Source organism: Bradysia coprophila, unplaced genomic scaffold (assembly GCF_014529535.1).
Source record: "Bradysia coprophila strain Holo2 unplaced genomic scaffold, BU_Bcop_v1 contig_358, whole genome shotgun sequence".
In the NCBI taxonomy this organism is placed as follows: domain Eukaryota; kingdom Metazoa; phylum Arthropoda; class Insecta; order Diptera; family Sciaridae; genus Bradysia; species Bradysia coprophila.
In genome coordinates, this window is record NW_023503616.1 from 1,467,638 (window position 1) to 1,484,400 (window position 16,763).

The 16,763-nt window shown below is 31.5% G+C and overlaps 1 protein-coding gene across 4 annotated transcripts in view; it reads left to right on the top strand.

Moving 5' to 3' along the window:
• Positions 1 to 16,763, top strand: part of LOC119081756 (scavenger receptor class B member 1) — a 35,185-nt gene that overhangs the window by 15,266 nt on the left and 3,156 nt on the right. For 2 of the 4 annotated variants that reach the window (XM_037190945.1, XM_037190946.1), the window contains exon 3: positions 11,861 to 12,113. In XM_037190945.1, coding sequence (XP_037046840.1) covers positions 11,861 to 12,113 — 253 coding nt within the window. Of the gene's footprint in view, positions 1 to 1,225; positions 1,229 to 10,178; positions 10,439 to 11,860; positions 12,114 to 16,763 lie in introns of all 4 variants that reach the window. The other 2 variants (XM_037190943.1, XM_037190944.1) reach the window with 2 other exon arrangements.

Here is a 16,763-nt window from a genome sequence, read left to right on the forward strand (position 1 = left end):
GTACGATTCGTGTATTGGTTCTATTGTCGTCACTCAAATCACTTTAGTAATATACTCTAAGAGTTAAGACCGAGGTTAAAACTATTTCTTATTCAACTAAATTTGCTTGCTGCAATTACGTTCAGATAAATTCTCGTCAATAATTAACCGTCAAGCACTTTTTAAAGTAGAAATTTTAAAATAGGAAAGATTAAAAATAAACTGCAGTTGAAGCATTAATAGGTGTAATTGGTTCCTAACAACAACACTTTACAGATTAATGGAAATTAAATTCAAATGAGTGGAAAATTTGCATTCAGACTTGGCGGGATTTCGCTTAATCAGTAAGCGTACTCTGTACTTTAAGTCCTTCATTCCATCTTTTGTCCAGTCGACTTTATTGCCATCAGGAGTGTGTTAAGAGGAATAACATTTTAAAGTTTATGGACTCTCGCTCGATTTTAGTGAACTGCCCGGCTAAATATCAAAAGAAGAGCAACTGATGATGCAATTTCAGATCGCTCTTGTTACTCAATTTTCAAAAAACCAGTCTTTAAATTGTAAACCGAAGTATTCTAAACCAAGTATATCAAAGCTCATACCTACGTTTCAGGCTATTCAACTCGATCGCTTATTCTGCTAATTGTTAAGAAACTTTTTTTTTCTCATTCTAATTAGCAATATCGAAACAAACTCTGAATAAAAAACGCTTATTTACATGACACCATTTCAAGGAATTAGAAAAGTGTTCTATTGAACAAGGTAAAACGACCCTCCCATTCAGCCAGCTTGATAATTGCAATTTATAATTTCAATAATCTTGTAGTCACACAACTTTGCCATGCGATAAAGTAAACATTTTTATTTCTTTGTACGCGAGCAATGTTTAATTGAACAATACCAGCAGACGGCTGGTAGTTCTTAGAATAACTGTACAAATATTGACATTGGTCATACAATTACATTTCTGCCAGAACCAAACGACAAAGAGAATCAAGTTCAAACTCAAAACTGTTCCGAATCACGCATGGATATTTGGAGAAAAAATCACATAAATTCCCCAGAATTATTCCAAATGCATCTTTGATTTGGATATTTTTGTGAAATAATTAGTTTATGCGATTAAAACATCATTTGGAAAATTTCATCTGGCCATCACGTACGTTATGTATACCTACTATAGGTTATATCATTACCATACAAAAATACATTCGTTAAGAATTGGATATTTTATCAGAGTTCAGAGCTTGTTTTGTATATTTTAATCGTTGTCCGCTGTTCGGGAATTTACAATTCAAATATGTCGTGATTTGTGTGTGATCTGAGATCACTAAACCCAAAAACTTATGTATTTGATTTACGACAGTGTCTAATAAAATAATTAACAAAAAAATATTTGTAATGTACAGGTACATCAAATTTAGTAAAAATTAGCACCTTTAGGCTAGCCTCGTTAGCACGTTTTCATTTACGTAAAGAAACCTTTTGATTATTTTATCATTAAGGTTGCCTCATTTGTCAAAATTAAATAAAAAAAGACCCAGTCCTAGGTTGAGATGGTCCGAAAAAAAAGAATCGTAAAAACAAAATACCGATGTCAGATAACTAATATCAAGGACACGACGCGAGCATGATATAAAATTTGATTCTCATTTTTGGTCAAGGTAGATACTTACCATTTTTGTTGCACTATTGCATGAGAATGGCATAATTGAGAAATTTTTTATGTTTTTCTCGTCGTTTGTGCTCTGATTTACTTCTTGCACTTCTTGTGACTTATTTCGAAATCAATTTTCGTTCGGCTCAACTTAACTCACTTGCAAACGTTTTATTGGCATGAAAGAGAAATTATGTGCTGGTTGTCAAATAAGCTACAAAGCAAATACAATTCATCCGATTCTGTTGTGCAAACAATATAAAGTGAAAATTAGCTACTCTATGGGTTTGAGCAAAAACATTTGCGAATTTGAATGGAATAAATTATAATTTTGTGTCTAAGTAGCTCGATGTAGTTTACGACTTTTTTTTCCGAATTATATGAGCAGCATCTTCACAAGTTCGTCAAATTTGAGACGAGTGAGTTCAATTCAATTGTGATGCGGAAACAATAATTTCATTTCCCAAGTAATTCTTAATATCAACTCGACTCATTCATCACAATGATGGAAGACATAATTTCCGTCCCAAATTAAAGCTCACACCGATTTGGAAAGCGTCGTTAAAACGCATTAATTTTGGTGTGATTGTAATCAATGAAGTAATCACACTGTTGTGACAATATAAATGCTATAATTTTAACTGAAATCACTAAAACAATGACGCACAATACTCAAGTTTTTGAAATTCAACCATCAGTCTGATAACTGACCTCTCAAGTTCACTTTCTCTTTCAATTTTTATATTTCGATTTACCCACCCATCTGAATATTATATACAATTCGACATCCGAACAATTCAACACGGTACTCAGTGCAACCATTTACAATAAACCAATTATAAATTGGATGGTAGACAGTTATAATGTTTTCAACATTTAGCTTATAATAATGTATAATGCCAATTAATCATTCCATAAAACCATAACATGCGTTGAACAACACATATTGTTCACTGTAGCAACGAGTATGGGTATGTTCAATGTTCATTGTTCATGCGTGCTTAATGAAAATCTCTATCAAAATCTCTCTTTGCAACTTAATAATTTTGTTTTTCACTTATTTGAAGAATTTGTTAGAAATTTGGCTAATAATTTTTGGTTTCGCTTGTTTCGCTGATTTAAACAAATCTGTTTTAGTTTTCGTTTCAGTTTTACTATATCATTTATTACTTTTAATTTCAAACTTTCACATTCATTTCGTCGGTGAATCAAAGTTCTTTTACGTACCGCTTCAGAAGAGTATACCTTAAAATGGATGCAAAGGGCATTTTTCTCTTCACAAAACCTTTTTCGAAGTACATAGTTTGTGACAATCAATTCCGTATCTTAGTTTGAATGCATCAGCTACAGCATGTATACGAAACCGTACTAACTGCCTATTTCTTCAACACATAATAGACTAGCACAAGCTGGACGCTGCGAAAATAAGTCATTACATCATTTGCCTGTGGGGCGGATATACTACACTTCTTGTAAAGACAGTTACCGAAGCTTGTTGCTCAATATTTCCGAATTAATGAATCACGTAGCAGCATCCAATGTATTCTGTTTAACTACTGAATGCGAAAGTTGAATTCACAAAATTCACGACAAATGAACCAAAAACATTCCACATGAAATAGATCGTTTTCGCAGGAGGCAAATTCCCATATAATGTTCAAGTTTCGCATTAAAGCAATAAAAGTCACGTCATAATTCATCTATTATCGACAACAACAGCAAGAATAAACGACATGCTCTGACTTATGAGGTCTTATTTGGCAAAAAGCATGTTCAAAACAAATGAAGTAAAAGATTTATGAAATCAATATCTGAAAATCTTCGATCAAATTAAGTCATAGTTTGAATAGTAAAACTGTTAACTCAGATTAACTCAAAAAATTTGTTTCATTGTATCATTGCTCGCCTCGTTTTCCTTTTCGCTTACAGTATGATTCGCATCAAGCTTATAAAAAAAATATTAAATGATCAAATGTTAGCTTGTTATATTAACGAAAACGTCGATGATTACTTCACTTAAACAGATTACCACGGTTACAGCAACAGTGAAATAAATTCAAGCAACGAACCTAAAGCTGGTGAAGTCATTTTTCTCGATTCGAACTTAGTTCCAGTAGTGCATGGAATAATCTAATCCAATTAGTATTGCAGTGACTCACTGCACATAAAAATTTAAATATTTTTTTTACAAATGGAAAAAGATTACTTCATCGAAAGATGAACAATAGATCATAAATGAAAATCATTATTTACAAGAAACTGCAATAACGACACAAATATGCAACTTTTCAGCCAACAAAAACTTGACTGTCGATACTGCTTGTATCGAAATGATTAATTTTGTAATGCATTTTTCAGGCTAGGTATCAATTCTACGATTTAGATAAAAAATGATTGACAGTCAAAGAATGATTCGTCGGTGAAACATCACTGGCACTGACAGTAACGTATATTTTCTAAAAGGTTTTTTTTTTCACTGTCATAATATTGTTCAATCTCATCCATTCAAATGTTAATTTTTTCCTCTTCAAATTTCTAAACTCAATTTTACTATAAACCATTTTCAATACACGTGACTTAGTGGTCTCAATGTCAAGCATTGTATACGCGTAAAATAGAGAATGAGCCATGAGTACGATAGAGTATTCATTCATTGTAATTAAACATCTTCATTTTGTGCCTGTTCAATAGGCTAAAAAACTCATTTCTTCAATTAAATTGTTTTTATTCGAGTCTTAAAAGCAATCTCTACTGAACAACTATTGTATGGCTAAAAGAATTTTGTTCAGAAAAAACACTTCAGTTGATTGAAGCATGTAAGTAGACGCATTCACCGTTTCATTATTCATGACCAGCAATCGCTTATAATCGAAACAGTTTGCGTTCAAAAGTCGTTCAGAATATATATATTTGATGAATTGAAAGTTTTTCGCAACAATAAAACAATAAAATGCTAACAACTACCATTTTATACCGTATTTGGCATCCCAACGAATCATTTGTTTGAAATCTGCCCACAACGTTTGTGTTATTAGATTTATTGATGTGCAATGTGCAGTCTTCAATGAGATTTTCAATAATTTTCATTTCGTTAGAGCGAGAAAAATGCTCTACTAACCTGAATTAGAAAATGAAAAAAACGGACATTGCTTTCGAAATTACATTGTCTTGTGTTTAAAGAATGGAGCTGACAAATTATATTTGCTTTTAATTGAGTTATTGTAGACTTTGATACACACTTCAAAAAAACACGAACGCAAAACAAAACCTGACGACAACATTTTGAATTTCGTTAACGATCCATTCAAATTGATACTTGAATTGCAGAAAAGAAATGGTTCGCTCTATAATGTAGTACCATAAATGTTCCATTATTGCGCTAATAATCAAAATTAATTAAGACATATTTTGGCGTGTCAGCTCAGTGAACCCTTTTCAAAGTCTGGTTCTACATTTTTGTCTCAAAATGCCTTAACTCACCGCTTCAAGTAGTAATTATGATTCGTTGTAAATTGTTTCCTGCCAAACGAAATTCACTCACATACATGTTCCAGTTTCAGTTTTCATTGTGCAATAGACTCTGCTCATGTAAGTCACTTACGATCAACGGATTTATTAAACTATTTGCTTTAATTCATGTAAAAGAATTTTGCCATAATTAAGATAGTAACAAAAGTGACTCAAATTAGGGGACTTAGTTGGAAATAGGTACTCAACTCAATTGGAAAGTAATATTTCAATTTCGAAATGTCGTACGTAAGTCTACCATGTCGATAATCATATATCTCCATTCGATTCTATCGTTGCATTTTACCTTATTGAGCTGAGACGTTATGCTACTGTAAGTAGAACATGCATGCATAACACATGATAGATTTCTATATAACCTGTTTTAAGCGGCTCATTTCGGATAAGGTCTTTCAAATCTACGTCAAATGTCTATTATTTTGAATGATGTTAATTTGTTCCACATTGTTTTCGAGAATCAAAAATTTCTTAATCATTTTTCATTCGACCAATTAACACATTAGGTAGGTAATGCCGTGCATAAGAAACTGTAAAATCTTTTGACCTAGTAAACATTTTTTAACATGACAAACACAAGCAGACACATTATTCGTTTATGGTTTCAAATTCAATTCACGATGTCAGACACGAACTTGAGTTAGTCACAAACGTTTTTTTTTATTATTTTAGATTTCTAAGAGTGCGCCAATATTTGTTTAAAATTTTTTGTAATCCTTCACAGACGGCTAGCTACCAATGTCTGTTACTTCTTGTGAGTGATACAAATTTTTTTAAACAGATTTTTAATGCAAACTCCGTTGCTTTGAACATATATACATCCTTGTCTGTTGAATATGTGAGAGTAATTCATTAGTTTTAACACACATTTTGGTATAATAGAGCACATTTTGCAGAGCACGTCGCTCACTTTGGCCATCGCTGTCGATGACAGATGACATTAATATTTAAAAATATACTCATATAACAGTTGACGTAGAGACTAAACTAATCACTTACTATACGAGCCTGTAATCGTGAAATCGTTTAACGTAAAAATTCTCGAAAATTCATGAAAATTTGCGAAAACGTTTTCACGATTACAGACTCTGCTATATTACATAACGATGTCAACACGCATAACTGGTACGACAAGCAGAAGAAAAATTACATTACAAAGTCTTCCATATTCACAATTTCAAACTTAAACTTAAAATTGAAACCAATCTGGCAACACAACACTTGGAAGTTCAATCTGGCCATTAAAAGCAATAGTAGCATTAGTCAGTTATTTACAATCGAGTGCAAAGTACTTTATTAGACTTCAGGTATGTAATTGTGACACAAAGGCCGCTAACTTAACCTGGTGCACTAGTTAATGGCTATTAAACAGTCCAGAGATTCAGAAGTTCTCACAATAATTGGAGCTCTCTCCAAACCTGCATCCATGGTGTCGCTTACAAGCTTAAGTCTTAACTCAGTGGGCAACTTCACCGTGTTATAGAAAAACGGCTTTTGATAAATGAACTCTGCTAATTTGTTCTGCAAACCATATATTGCGTGTGCAATAAAGGAAAGTGTACACAACAAGTTACTAACACTCGCTTTCCGATAAACAACGCGTCATTCAAATTATGACCACAAATAGGCTCTTTTTTGGGAATCAATTTGCTTCAGGTAATTGACCTCCCAAAAAATTGACCCTGACTAGAAGACAGTGACTACACATCTTAACAGAACGGTGCATTGATTAAGAAAATAATTTCGAAATAGTTATTTATACAACCGAGTGATAAATGCTTTTTTAGGCACTAGATGTGTCACTCGAGGCCGTAGGCCGAGTGTGACAATACACATCTTGTGCCTAAAAAAGCATTTATCATCGAGTTGGATACAACGTTTTTCGCAATAAAGGCAACGGAAAGTCTTACTTTTGGTCACATGTTGCGAAGAAAGTATTTTTGCTCTGAATCCATGGTCACAAAATATGTATGATTAGCTCGGTTGAGCATTGACAATTTTGCATTCAATTTCAAGATGATAGATGAGTTCACTACTGAAATCTTTTCGTTCTAAGTTTTTTTTTTTATAATCATCATTTTTTATGGAATGTTCTAGATTCCTTGTTTCATTCCAATCACAAAAAATTAGAGGTCAACCTGCTGTGAGTCTTTTGTGCTACAAAAAAAATCACTGAATATTTGGATTCTTAATTCCGAAATATATTACCATACAGAAAGCATTCATTTCTGTGTCTCTCTGTTATTTTAATTCATAGCCTTGCTGCTTTTGCACAATATTGATCTTTTGATAAAGACTTTGAGCTTATAAAATCAAATTGGATTTGTCATAATACAAAGGAATATTGAAATGACCACTTTTTTACCACAAACTATTTATATCCTTTACGAGAACCGTAATCGTTTTTTTTTAAACAGCATAGATTGATCTGATTCACCACAAAAACAAAATAGCGTTGGAAAATTGATTTAAATTCGATAAAAATTAATGATATGCAATTCACCTATACTCTAGCCACTTTGACTGATTGATTTTTGTGATGTCGACTATATCATACAGCTCAGAACCCTTTATTAGTATCAGCTCACGAATCGTGTAGCATTTATTTTCAAATTAGTTCCATCTAATGGTCCAGTGATTAAGAGATATTTATTAACTTATTTTTTTTTTTTGTATATTTAATACAGATTTGACTATAAATATTCACAACGTAAGTTTGAATTTTTTTTTTTATGAACAAACCAATGTTTGAAATAAAATATTAGGTTTTTACCAGCTATATGGTTTATGAAAGTTTTTATGTCATTGTTCGTGGCATACATCAGACGTACATAATAATAATGCATCTGCAATAGTGGAAAGTGTATAAACATACAAGTTATTGTGGTGTAATTGATTATAACTTGGGTAATTTGAAAATCATTGAATTGTAAAGTAAATTCACTTCTGCAAGAGAATATACGAACGTCTCTCGGTTTCATACTTTTTTTTCGAACTTTTAGTTAATAGTTAGTTTTATTTGAAGAGTTAAATGCAGAAACGGGACGTGTGACATTAGCGATTTATAAGAAAAACGAAATTTCATTGATTTAGATCCAATTCAAATAGGCTTACAATGTCTTTTGTTTTAAACTATCAAAAAAACAATAGTACATCGACAGGCAATTTGAAGTGGAGCTAAATGAACGAAACATCATTTTTCTTATGATTTACCAACGTGACATGTACTGTTTCTGAACTTTACTAATTTAAAAAATCCTTTTTATTAATTTTGCTCATTCCTTATGTTGAAGTTTTCCGCAACTCTGACTTAGGACAATTACCTTACTTTATAATCATCCTAACACAATAGTCACCAGTACTGTAAGTTTATTACCGCTTTGATTTTCATAATCCTAATAATCTTGTCAAACGACGTTCCACTCGAACTAAATCGTCATCACTAATTGCAAAGGAAATGCCTGGCTGCTTGCTTGACTTATAAAATGAAATTGCGGTAACTGGTAAACGTAACATGAAACATAAATAAAAAAGAGTATTTCAACCTCCAAGTCACTTTTGATGTGAATTTCTTCTTTTCAATGCGAGAAATGGAGAAGCTTTTAGAGAGTGGGTGGCCCAACACTCATTTATCAAGGAAACTATGTGTGATATTTGTACGGATGTTTTACTTTACTTTGTGTTTTGTAACGACCTTTACCTTCGGAGAGGTGTGCTTTGTTTACTTTCGGAAGTGTTGCGGTACGGACTTTGAAAATGTGTAAATGGCATTAGATGTTTGTAATGAACTTCAACGTAAACGTAGCTCGGAAATTTGCTTAATCTATTAAAAGACAACTAAACTTCGGGTCGCAAGTGGTTTAGAAAATGGACAAAATTCTACACTCGTTACATAATCGTGTATAGCAATGTCGCTTGATTTTTTTTTCGTCTAAACGATACCTTTGTGGTCACTTCGAAATTGCTAGATAGTTATAAAAACAAAACTTACGCAAAAAAAATCTTACTTTCGCACTAACTCGTCATAATAATTACAGTTTGTACTCATTATTATGCATATAGATTTACAATTCGTAACTCAATATATGCAATTGGTTTCATTCATGTTATTACTGAACTTCCTGCTATTGGAATTTCCTTACACATATCTAGTCTATTACACACAGTACTAAAATAATTGTAAATATGGAAAAGTCTGAGCTGGTTATTAAAGAAAACTAGCCAGTGTTTTAACAAGTTTTAAGTCGCCGACACTCCTTTCGAATGTCTATAAAATCTATATTTTTAATGAGTATTTTTTCAATGAAATTGCTGGTTTGTATTATGAAATGTTTGTCGACTTAGAAAAAAAAATTATGAAAATAACAAACTAAACTCGTTACTTGGCAATTCGTGCAAAACACTTTTTTTTAATGTTTAACCATATTGAAGAACAAGAATATTGTTTGAGTGTTTTGTGTTAAAAGAGATGACTGGTTTTCGTATACAAAGCATGACTTATCAGAATCAATTCCGTGTATAGTAATTTGTATATTTTCTTAAATTGCGTCCTTAAGAAAAAACAGCAATCTATAAAAACCAACAAAAATGATTTGTCACCAACAAACGTTTCGATTGTTTGATATGCAAATTTTTTCGTATAAGTATCAACATTGAAAATACTACGTATACAATAAGAAAATTATCGTTGACCATCGACTTTATTGTTGAAAATCTTAAAATATTTTTTTCTTAAACTATTTTAATTGCCCACTTTGTCTGTTGCAAAAAAAGTTATGTAAAAAAAAAATTGAAATAAAATGTGCAATTAATTAATTTCAATACACCGAACAAAAATGTTTTTCTTAAACCTATAAAGGTCGCAACAAGGTCATGTTGGCCAGCAAATAAAGCATACCACAAATTTCGATGATATTGTTCAAGTGATTTTTTGTTTTGTTACCTGGCTACGCATGTGTATTAAAATTATTCGAAAAATTGGTTAATATTAACGTGATTGTATTTTAATTCTATATAGCTTATCCACATCAGTATGGACAGTGTACAAAACTAATGATGAGTTGATAACATTTTGTGGTGTTTAATGATTGGTAAATTTAAAGAAAATTCGGACTCTGTAACGAAATACCACTTTCGGTATTTGTGAAAACAATTTAGTTTGTGAATTATATACATATTTTAGGTAAATTAGTAGTTATAAAAACAAAAACAACACAATGTACGGTAGAAAAGGAAAACTATGCGCTAAACTCTCCAGTGCATTTTTACGGAAGTGGTGTAAGTCAATTTTTTCTTTGCCATTTATAAAATAAAGTTTATTTGTTGTAAAATTATCTATTTCATAATGTACACGGTGCATATTAGCCAAATCGTATAATGAAAATGTATACATCTGTTGGCACAATATTTTTATGTATTTGTGTACAAACAAAAACATGAAAATTAAAAAGAATTAAAAAAAAACTACCTGTAGGCCTTCAGACTTGTTTAAATCAAATTAAAATTATGTTGGCTTGTTGTAATAAAATTACAAAATAGCACTGAGTGCTAAATTTAAAATATAATTGTAATCATCGTTTTATGTTTGTAATTAATCTTTCACAAACGGCATGCAGAAGATTCGAATATGTTATTCTTTTGTTCCAAATATTGGCAACGACAAATCTATTACTTCATTATGTTCAACAAAAATTTCTTAGTAAGATTCCATAAGAGCCGGTGACTATTTTTTGGGAAAGCGTTTTCTAATTTCTTTCCAATTTTTTCTAAATTCTCCCACTTTTCCTCAAACTTTTTTTTTGGACAATTGGTAAAATTTTGCAAGACGGGATCCAGTCAGAGGCAGTAAAATGTGTTTTTCAGCTGATCCACAAAAAAATTAGGGTTTATGCCGTTTATTTCTGTCGTTGATAGCAGACGATACAGATCAGTTTAAACTGAAGCTAAAAATCACGGACTTAAACTGGACTGGACTTAAATTTTATAAAAATTGTAATTTGTTCTGAATAAATGATAAATTTCAAAGGAATTATTATCGTTCCTCTCGCTTACCGTTGTAAGAAATAATTTCTTGCTCGAATCCTATCCTAAAACTTATTTAACCTGTTACAGACGGCAAGCGCAAGACCAGTACTATTATCGGGTCTATTCCTTCCATCGATCAAACGTAATCTTGTACTTCAATTTGTTTAAAGTATATTTTATTATATAAAGGACCATATTACTCAGAACTTGTCATTGTTTTTGTCGTTACCGATAACAGATTCGACAGGTCTAATCCAAAAATATTAACTTCACTACAATTTTCACATTTCATTGATTTTATTTTTTAACCAATGCATTGAATGGAATTTGAATGGCTATTATATCTCAGTTGAAACCATGTGTTCCGACATCTGACGATGAACACTTGTTGTCAATATTTATTTACATCGTCCTGTTTGGTTGCACTCATAAAATTAGAGTGGAGATGCATCAACAGATGATTTCATTGAATTTGTTATTTCAGTATTGACAAACCGTTTGTCACAAACGATAGAATAATCGCTAAAATGATACATAATTCTTAGCAGTTGAATAATATTTTAAACATTTATTTTGAGTCTGTCGACTGTTTATACTAATTTAGTTTTCCATATTTACTGGAATTTGAAAATATTTGCCACATTTTTTAACATATTTTTCACCGTTTCGTTTCAGGGTTCGTCATAGCATTTGCGTTATGCCTCTTAATTCTAGGAATTCTAGTCACATTTGGATTCTCAGCCATAGTAAAATTAGTTATCGATCATCAAGTAGCCCTAAGAAAAGGTGGCCAAAGTTTCGGCTGGTGGTCGAAGCCTCCAGTGGAGCCATTTATTCGGATATACGTTTACAATGTAACAAATGCTGATGAATTTCTGAATAATGGCACAAAACCAATATTGGACGAATTGGGACCGTTTGTCTATTTGTAAGTAAAATTGACTTTTACTATAATCATATATGGATCTGAGTGGTTTTTAATGGGCGATATTGTAATTTTAATTCGTAACACAATAGAAGGTGATAAAATCTGCACGGTTCATTGATGAAATTTAAAAAATGAAATAATTACGAAAGGAGTCTTACAACGAAATAATAATGTAACCGGTGTTGTGCTAGGATCTATGTTATCGATTTTGAACATAATTTTTTTTAAATTTATTTATCTTTCGAACAATAAAATTAATGTAAATTTATCCATATAACATAAAGCATTTGCTGTAGCTATTTCAATTTAAGATTTTGTTGAGAAATCTTAGAAAAAAATTCAATGAATAAATATTCTTTGTAATTTATTCGTAGATTTGCAATGGTATTATATGCTTTACAGCGATTAAACTATTTGAGCACCGTGTGTTATTTAGCATAAAACTTTTTTTGTTATTATTATAAAGATAACGAACAACAACAACAAAAAATAAAATAATTTTCTCGTGATGTATATGGGTAAATGATCGAGATTTTTATTTCGGTCGATTAAAATTTGGCGGAAACAATTTCGAAAGCATTCGGACCTTGGGAGTGGCGCACGCGGTGTGCGCTTTACGATCATTTTATGAGCATTTCCACACCAAATATTTTTCTCTTTGTCAAGGTTGCTGTTATGCATAAAATGGTAAATTTTTGAATATTTTTGGAGTAAATTACATCTTCGTCTGATAACCTTTGAAAAATTTATGTTTCTTCAATGAAAGCATTTAGAAGGCAAAGCTTCAGCCGTATAACTGCCAATTATAATAGGCGTCAAGTATATATGGGAAAAGGTGTGGTGTGAATTCAAATTGGTCCTGAAATCCTTAATGATATTAGGAAGTATGGTGTTGTTTATGCACTCTAGGTCTTTATGATGCGTGTAACTCACAAAGCATTAACACAACACCAATTGTGAACTTTTATTCTTTCAAAGACTTCTTTCTACACCGTTCACATGTAATTGTAGATTAAGTCACTGTTTGGAACTTTTCATTTTGCCAACTGTGGGAATTGCAGCTCGAGCCGAAGGCGAAATAGGCAAAATACAAAGTTCCAAACAATTACGTAAGTGATTTTACTCAAGCCTTTAACCTGTTACAGACGTTAAGCATCTAATCAGTATTATTATCAGGTCTATTACTTCCATCGATCAAAATACCTTAATTTGTTGATTTCAAATCTTGTACTTCAATCTTTTAACATGCATTTTACTACATAACGGACCATATTAACCAGAGCTTGTCATTATTTTGGTTTTCGTTACATAAGTCGAGATAAAAGTGAAAAATCATGTTGTCACAAGTTAAGAATCCTCGGCCCCGCCCGGATCAACAAAAATTCACAAGAAAACTCGACTTTTTAGTTTCTTATCCCTGGTTATGTCAATATGTAAATGACTATTGTTAAGTGAACTCTGTTCACACTTCTCCTTTTAAAATGCACCGCACGAAAAGTCCCAACCTCACCATAGTATAACTATGCAGGATTTATAGCATGAAAATCTTTTAAAGGCCGAAAGACAACTTTTATTTCTTCGTCGAATGTTAACAACTTTGTGGCAAATATGAAAATGTCTTGCACTTATAAGTGGACTATAAAAACCGGTATTACTCAACCTGTTCACTTGAAAGTTAATTGTTAAAAGATCTATTTCAATCCTCTGTTTATGCAGAAGTTTTTAGTGTAAAAAAAAACAATTTGTAAACTTTTTATTGAAGACAACAACATCAGCATTACCCACTATACAATTTGTTCCGCCTCTAAATTACATTTTGAAAATGAATTTCATGTTGATTAATTTTCGGCGGTATATATTGAAATTGTTATAGCGTCAAACTCCTGCGGCGGTGAACATGTCACCGTAGTTTCGGTTGTTTTGCTATTAAACAGCGACAAATATGTTCATCGAAACGGTAATTTGGTACACATATTATGGTGGAAAAACAATCCTCAGCGGAATGTGAATTACATAAATCAATTAGCCTTAAACCTTTATCAACCTTGAAATCATAAAGACCATGTGTTACCTCGTTAAAAGTTTTCTGCAAAATAATATATTCGTTCAAGAAAAAAAAATTGTTTAACAACAAAAAAGATGGTATGTCATCATGATTTGGTTTTAATTTTATGTCCTAATGTCTTATAGGCTAAAACGTACTTGTACCATCTATAAATTTAAAAGTACATATAATAAATCATAAAGTGTTTGGTTCATTTTGCAACATGACAGTAACAATTACAATTTTATTATTACAGCCAGTTGTGTAAGACGTATAAAGTATTATAATACATTTTGAATAAAACTCGGATTTATATGACACATATTGTAATATTTATATCGATGTTGTGTATACCTTAAAAAACAACATTTAAAAAATTGTTTTAACAAAAAAACTCCGAATAGACAAGTTCACAATAAGACATAGTAACTTATTTATCGAAATAATTACAACGACAACACAAAAAAAAAACCCATTGAATGAATTGAAGTGCGAAATAGAAATTTAACGTAGGTCAACATTCATTGTTCGGATAGTTTAACCAGTTTTCGTTGCTTGTGTATTTAGTATATTTACAATAGTCGACAATCTTATAATACACAGTCTCAATCTTCGTTGCAATCTGAAAATAATGAGTTCATTGAAGAGAGGATGGGCTGCATCTGAATCACGTAATATCTTCATTTTTTTGTTGATGACATTGTTGACTCTTGATCCTTGTCAGAAGAGTTGAATGAAATAATCAGGGCCGTAGTAATAAAGAAAAACAGAGATTATCATTACTGTCCCAATTACTGGATGGTGGTGCCCTTAATTGAGACAGTTCGTACAGCTACAGTATACAATATTCATGCACTCATTTTAGTCGCAGTTGAACAAGTCGTGCGAATAAGTATTAATTTCATTATAATACAGAGAGCTAAACATTCGCAAAATTCGTGTGACAGGATTTTGGATTTGGCTTGAAGTTGATTTAATCTTCTGTTTATTTCCGTAATGTTTATAATGGATCTGTCTGAGTCATTCTATAAAAAAAATTGTTGTGTCATTTAAAAAAAATATTAGAAATTATGTCTCTCGGTTCTATCTAAATCACTAGAAAAAAACCTTTTTATGATGAGGCAGTTTCGGACTAAAATAGTTTTTTTACCAACAAAACTCACAGATTTCAGGTTCTCTTAAAAGATTCTTATAAATTACGAAACAATAAAAAACAAATGTTTCTGTCGGTCATCTCTTTCTCTTTTAGCAATCTTCTTCATGGAAATATTTTCAAACATCGGGTCATTAGAACATTGATGATGTCTTTTATAACCGAAGTGTTTTATTTTAGCGTTAGCTTTCGTTGCGGACTGCAGATCTCTGTAAAACTACAATAAAGACTGCAGCTCTGCCTCTTGTTTTTAGTGTTGGATTTCCCCTCTTTGCAGATTTTTTGACCCCACTAACTCTGTATTCTCATGGTCTATTTTTCCTTCACAAGAAATTCAAAATTACTTTTTCAATTATATGACATTGTTTCAATTGAAAATGCAAAACGAGTGAAGCTTTTATACTTAGAAAATAAACGTTCCTGTAAAAACTACTCGATTCCTTTCACAGGTAATCATTAAGTCTATCACTGTCTCTAGACAATGTAAAAACGATGTTACAGGTAGACCATAGACCATGCTAATCACCTTCCTATGGCGTGTGAGAGCTCAGATCAGTTATTATTTACTTTGAAATAAAAATAGGTTTCATAAGAAAATGGAAGTTGTATCATGGCAATATCAATTAGATCGATCTTTATCGACTTAAGAATTTCGAAAATGTAAATCTTACACAATATCCATCGGCACAATCCTGTTTTTTTTTCTATCAAAATTAGAGGTCTGTTGTATATATCATTACTACCATTTTATTTCCTAGTTGTTTAATAAGTAGTCGGCAGTTAAGTTAGACTACCTTTTGAAGCATAAATTGTCGATATTCAATAAACTGAGATTTCGTAATTTTCTAATGATATAATGTCGTAAAAACGAGCAACAAATTCAATATATTTTTCGATTTCATTTTCTGAAGCACTCATGTATCTGGTGAAACTCTAAAATCAACTAGAATACGATTCTAAATGAAGCACAGAATCAAGAAAATATGTAAGAGCTGCCATGAGGCACTGAGACAGACCTTGAAGATTAAAGTTTACATTCGAAATTGAAAAATCTAATGCTTATCTCAAAACAGCAAATATTTTGATTGCGACTCAATTACATTTTTATGAGCTTTACAGCTTAAAAAATAAAATAAAATATGTGGCTAAGCTCCGGCAGAAGTTTCTAATAAATGGCTTATAGCATGCGAATAATAATATCTTCATTTATTTAATAAGTATACGATGGCCTTACTTACGATTTTGTCGTGTGGTACATGATGTGTGATGAGTACATGAGATGAAATGTTTTTTTTTTCAATCCAAGTAAATTGATTATAAAAGTATTACAGCTGAAAAACTGGTTTACAAAAACTACGTTAATAGACCTCAATTTTGTAATTTTATTTTACACCGTCCATCCATAGCATTGTTTAGAAAACTTATAATATCAAACACGCGCTATTCAAATAGT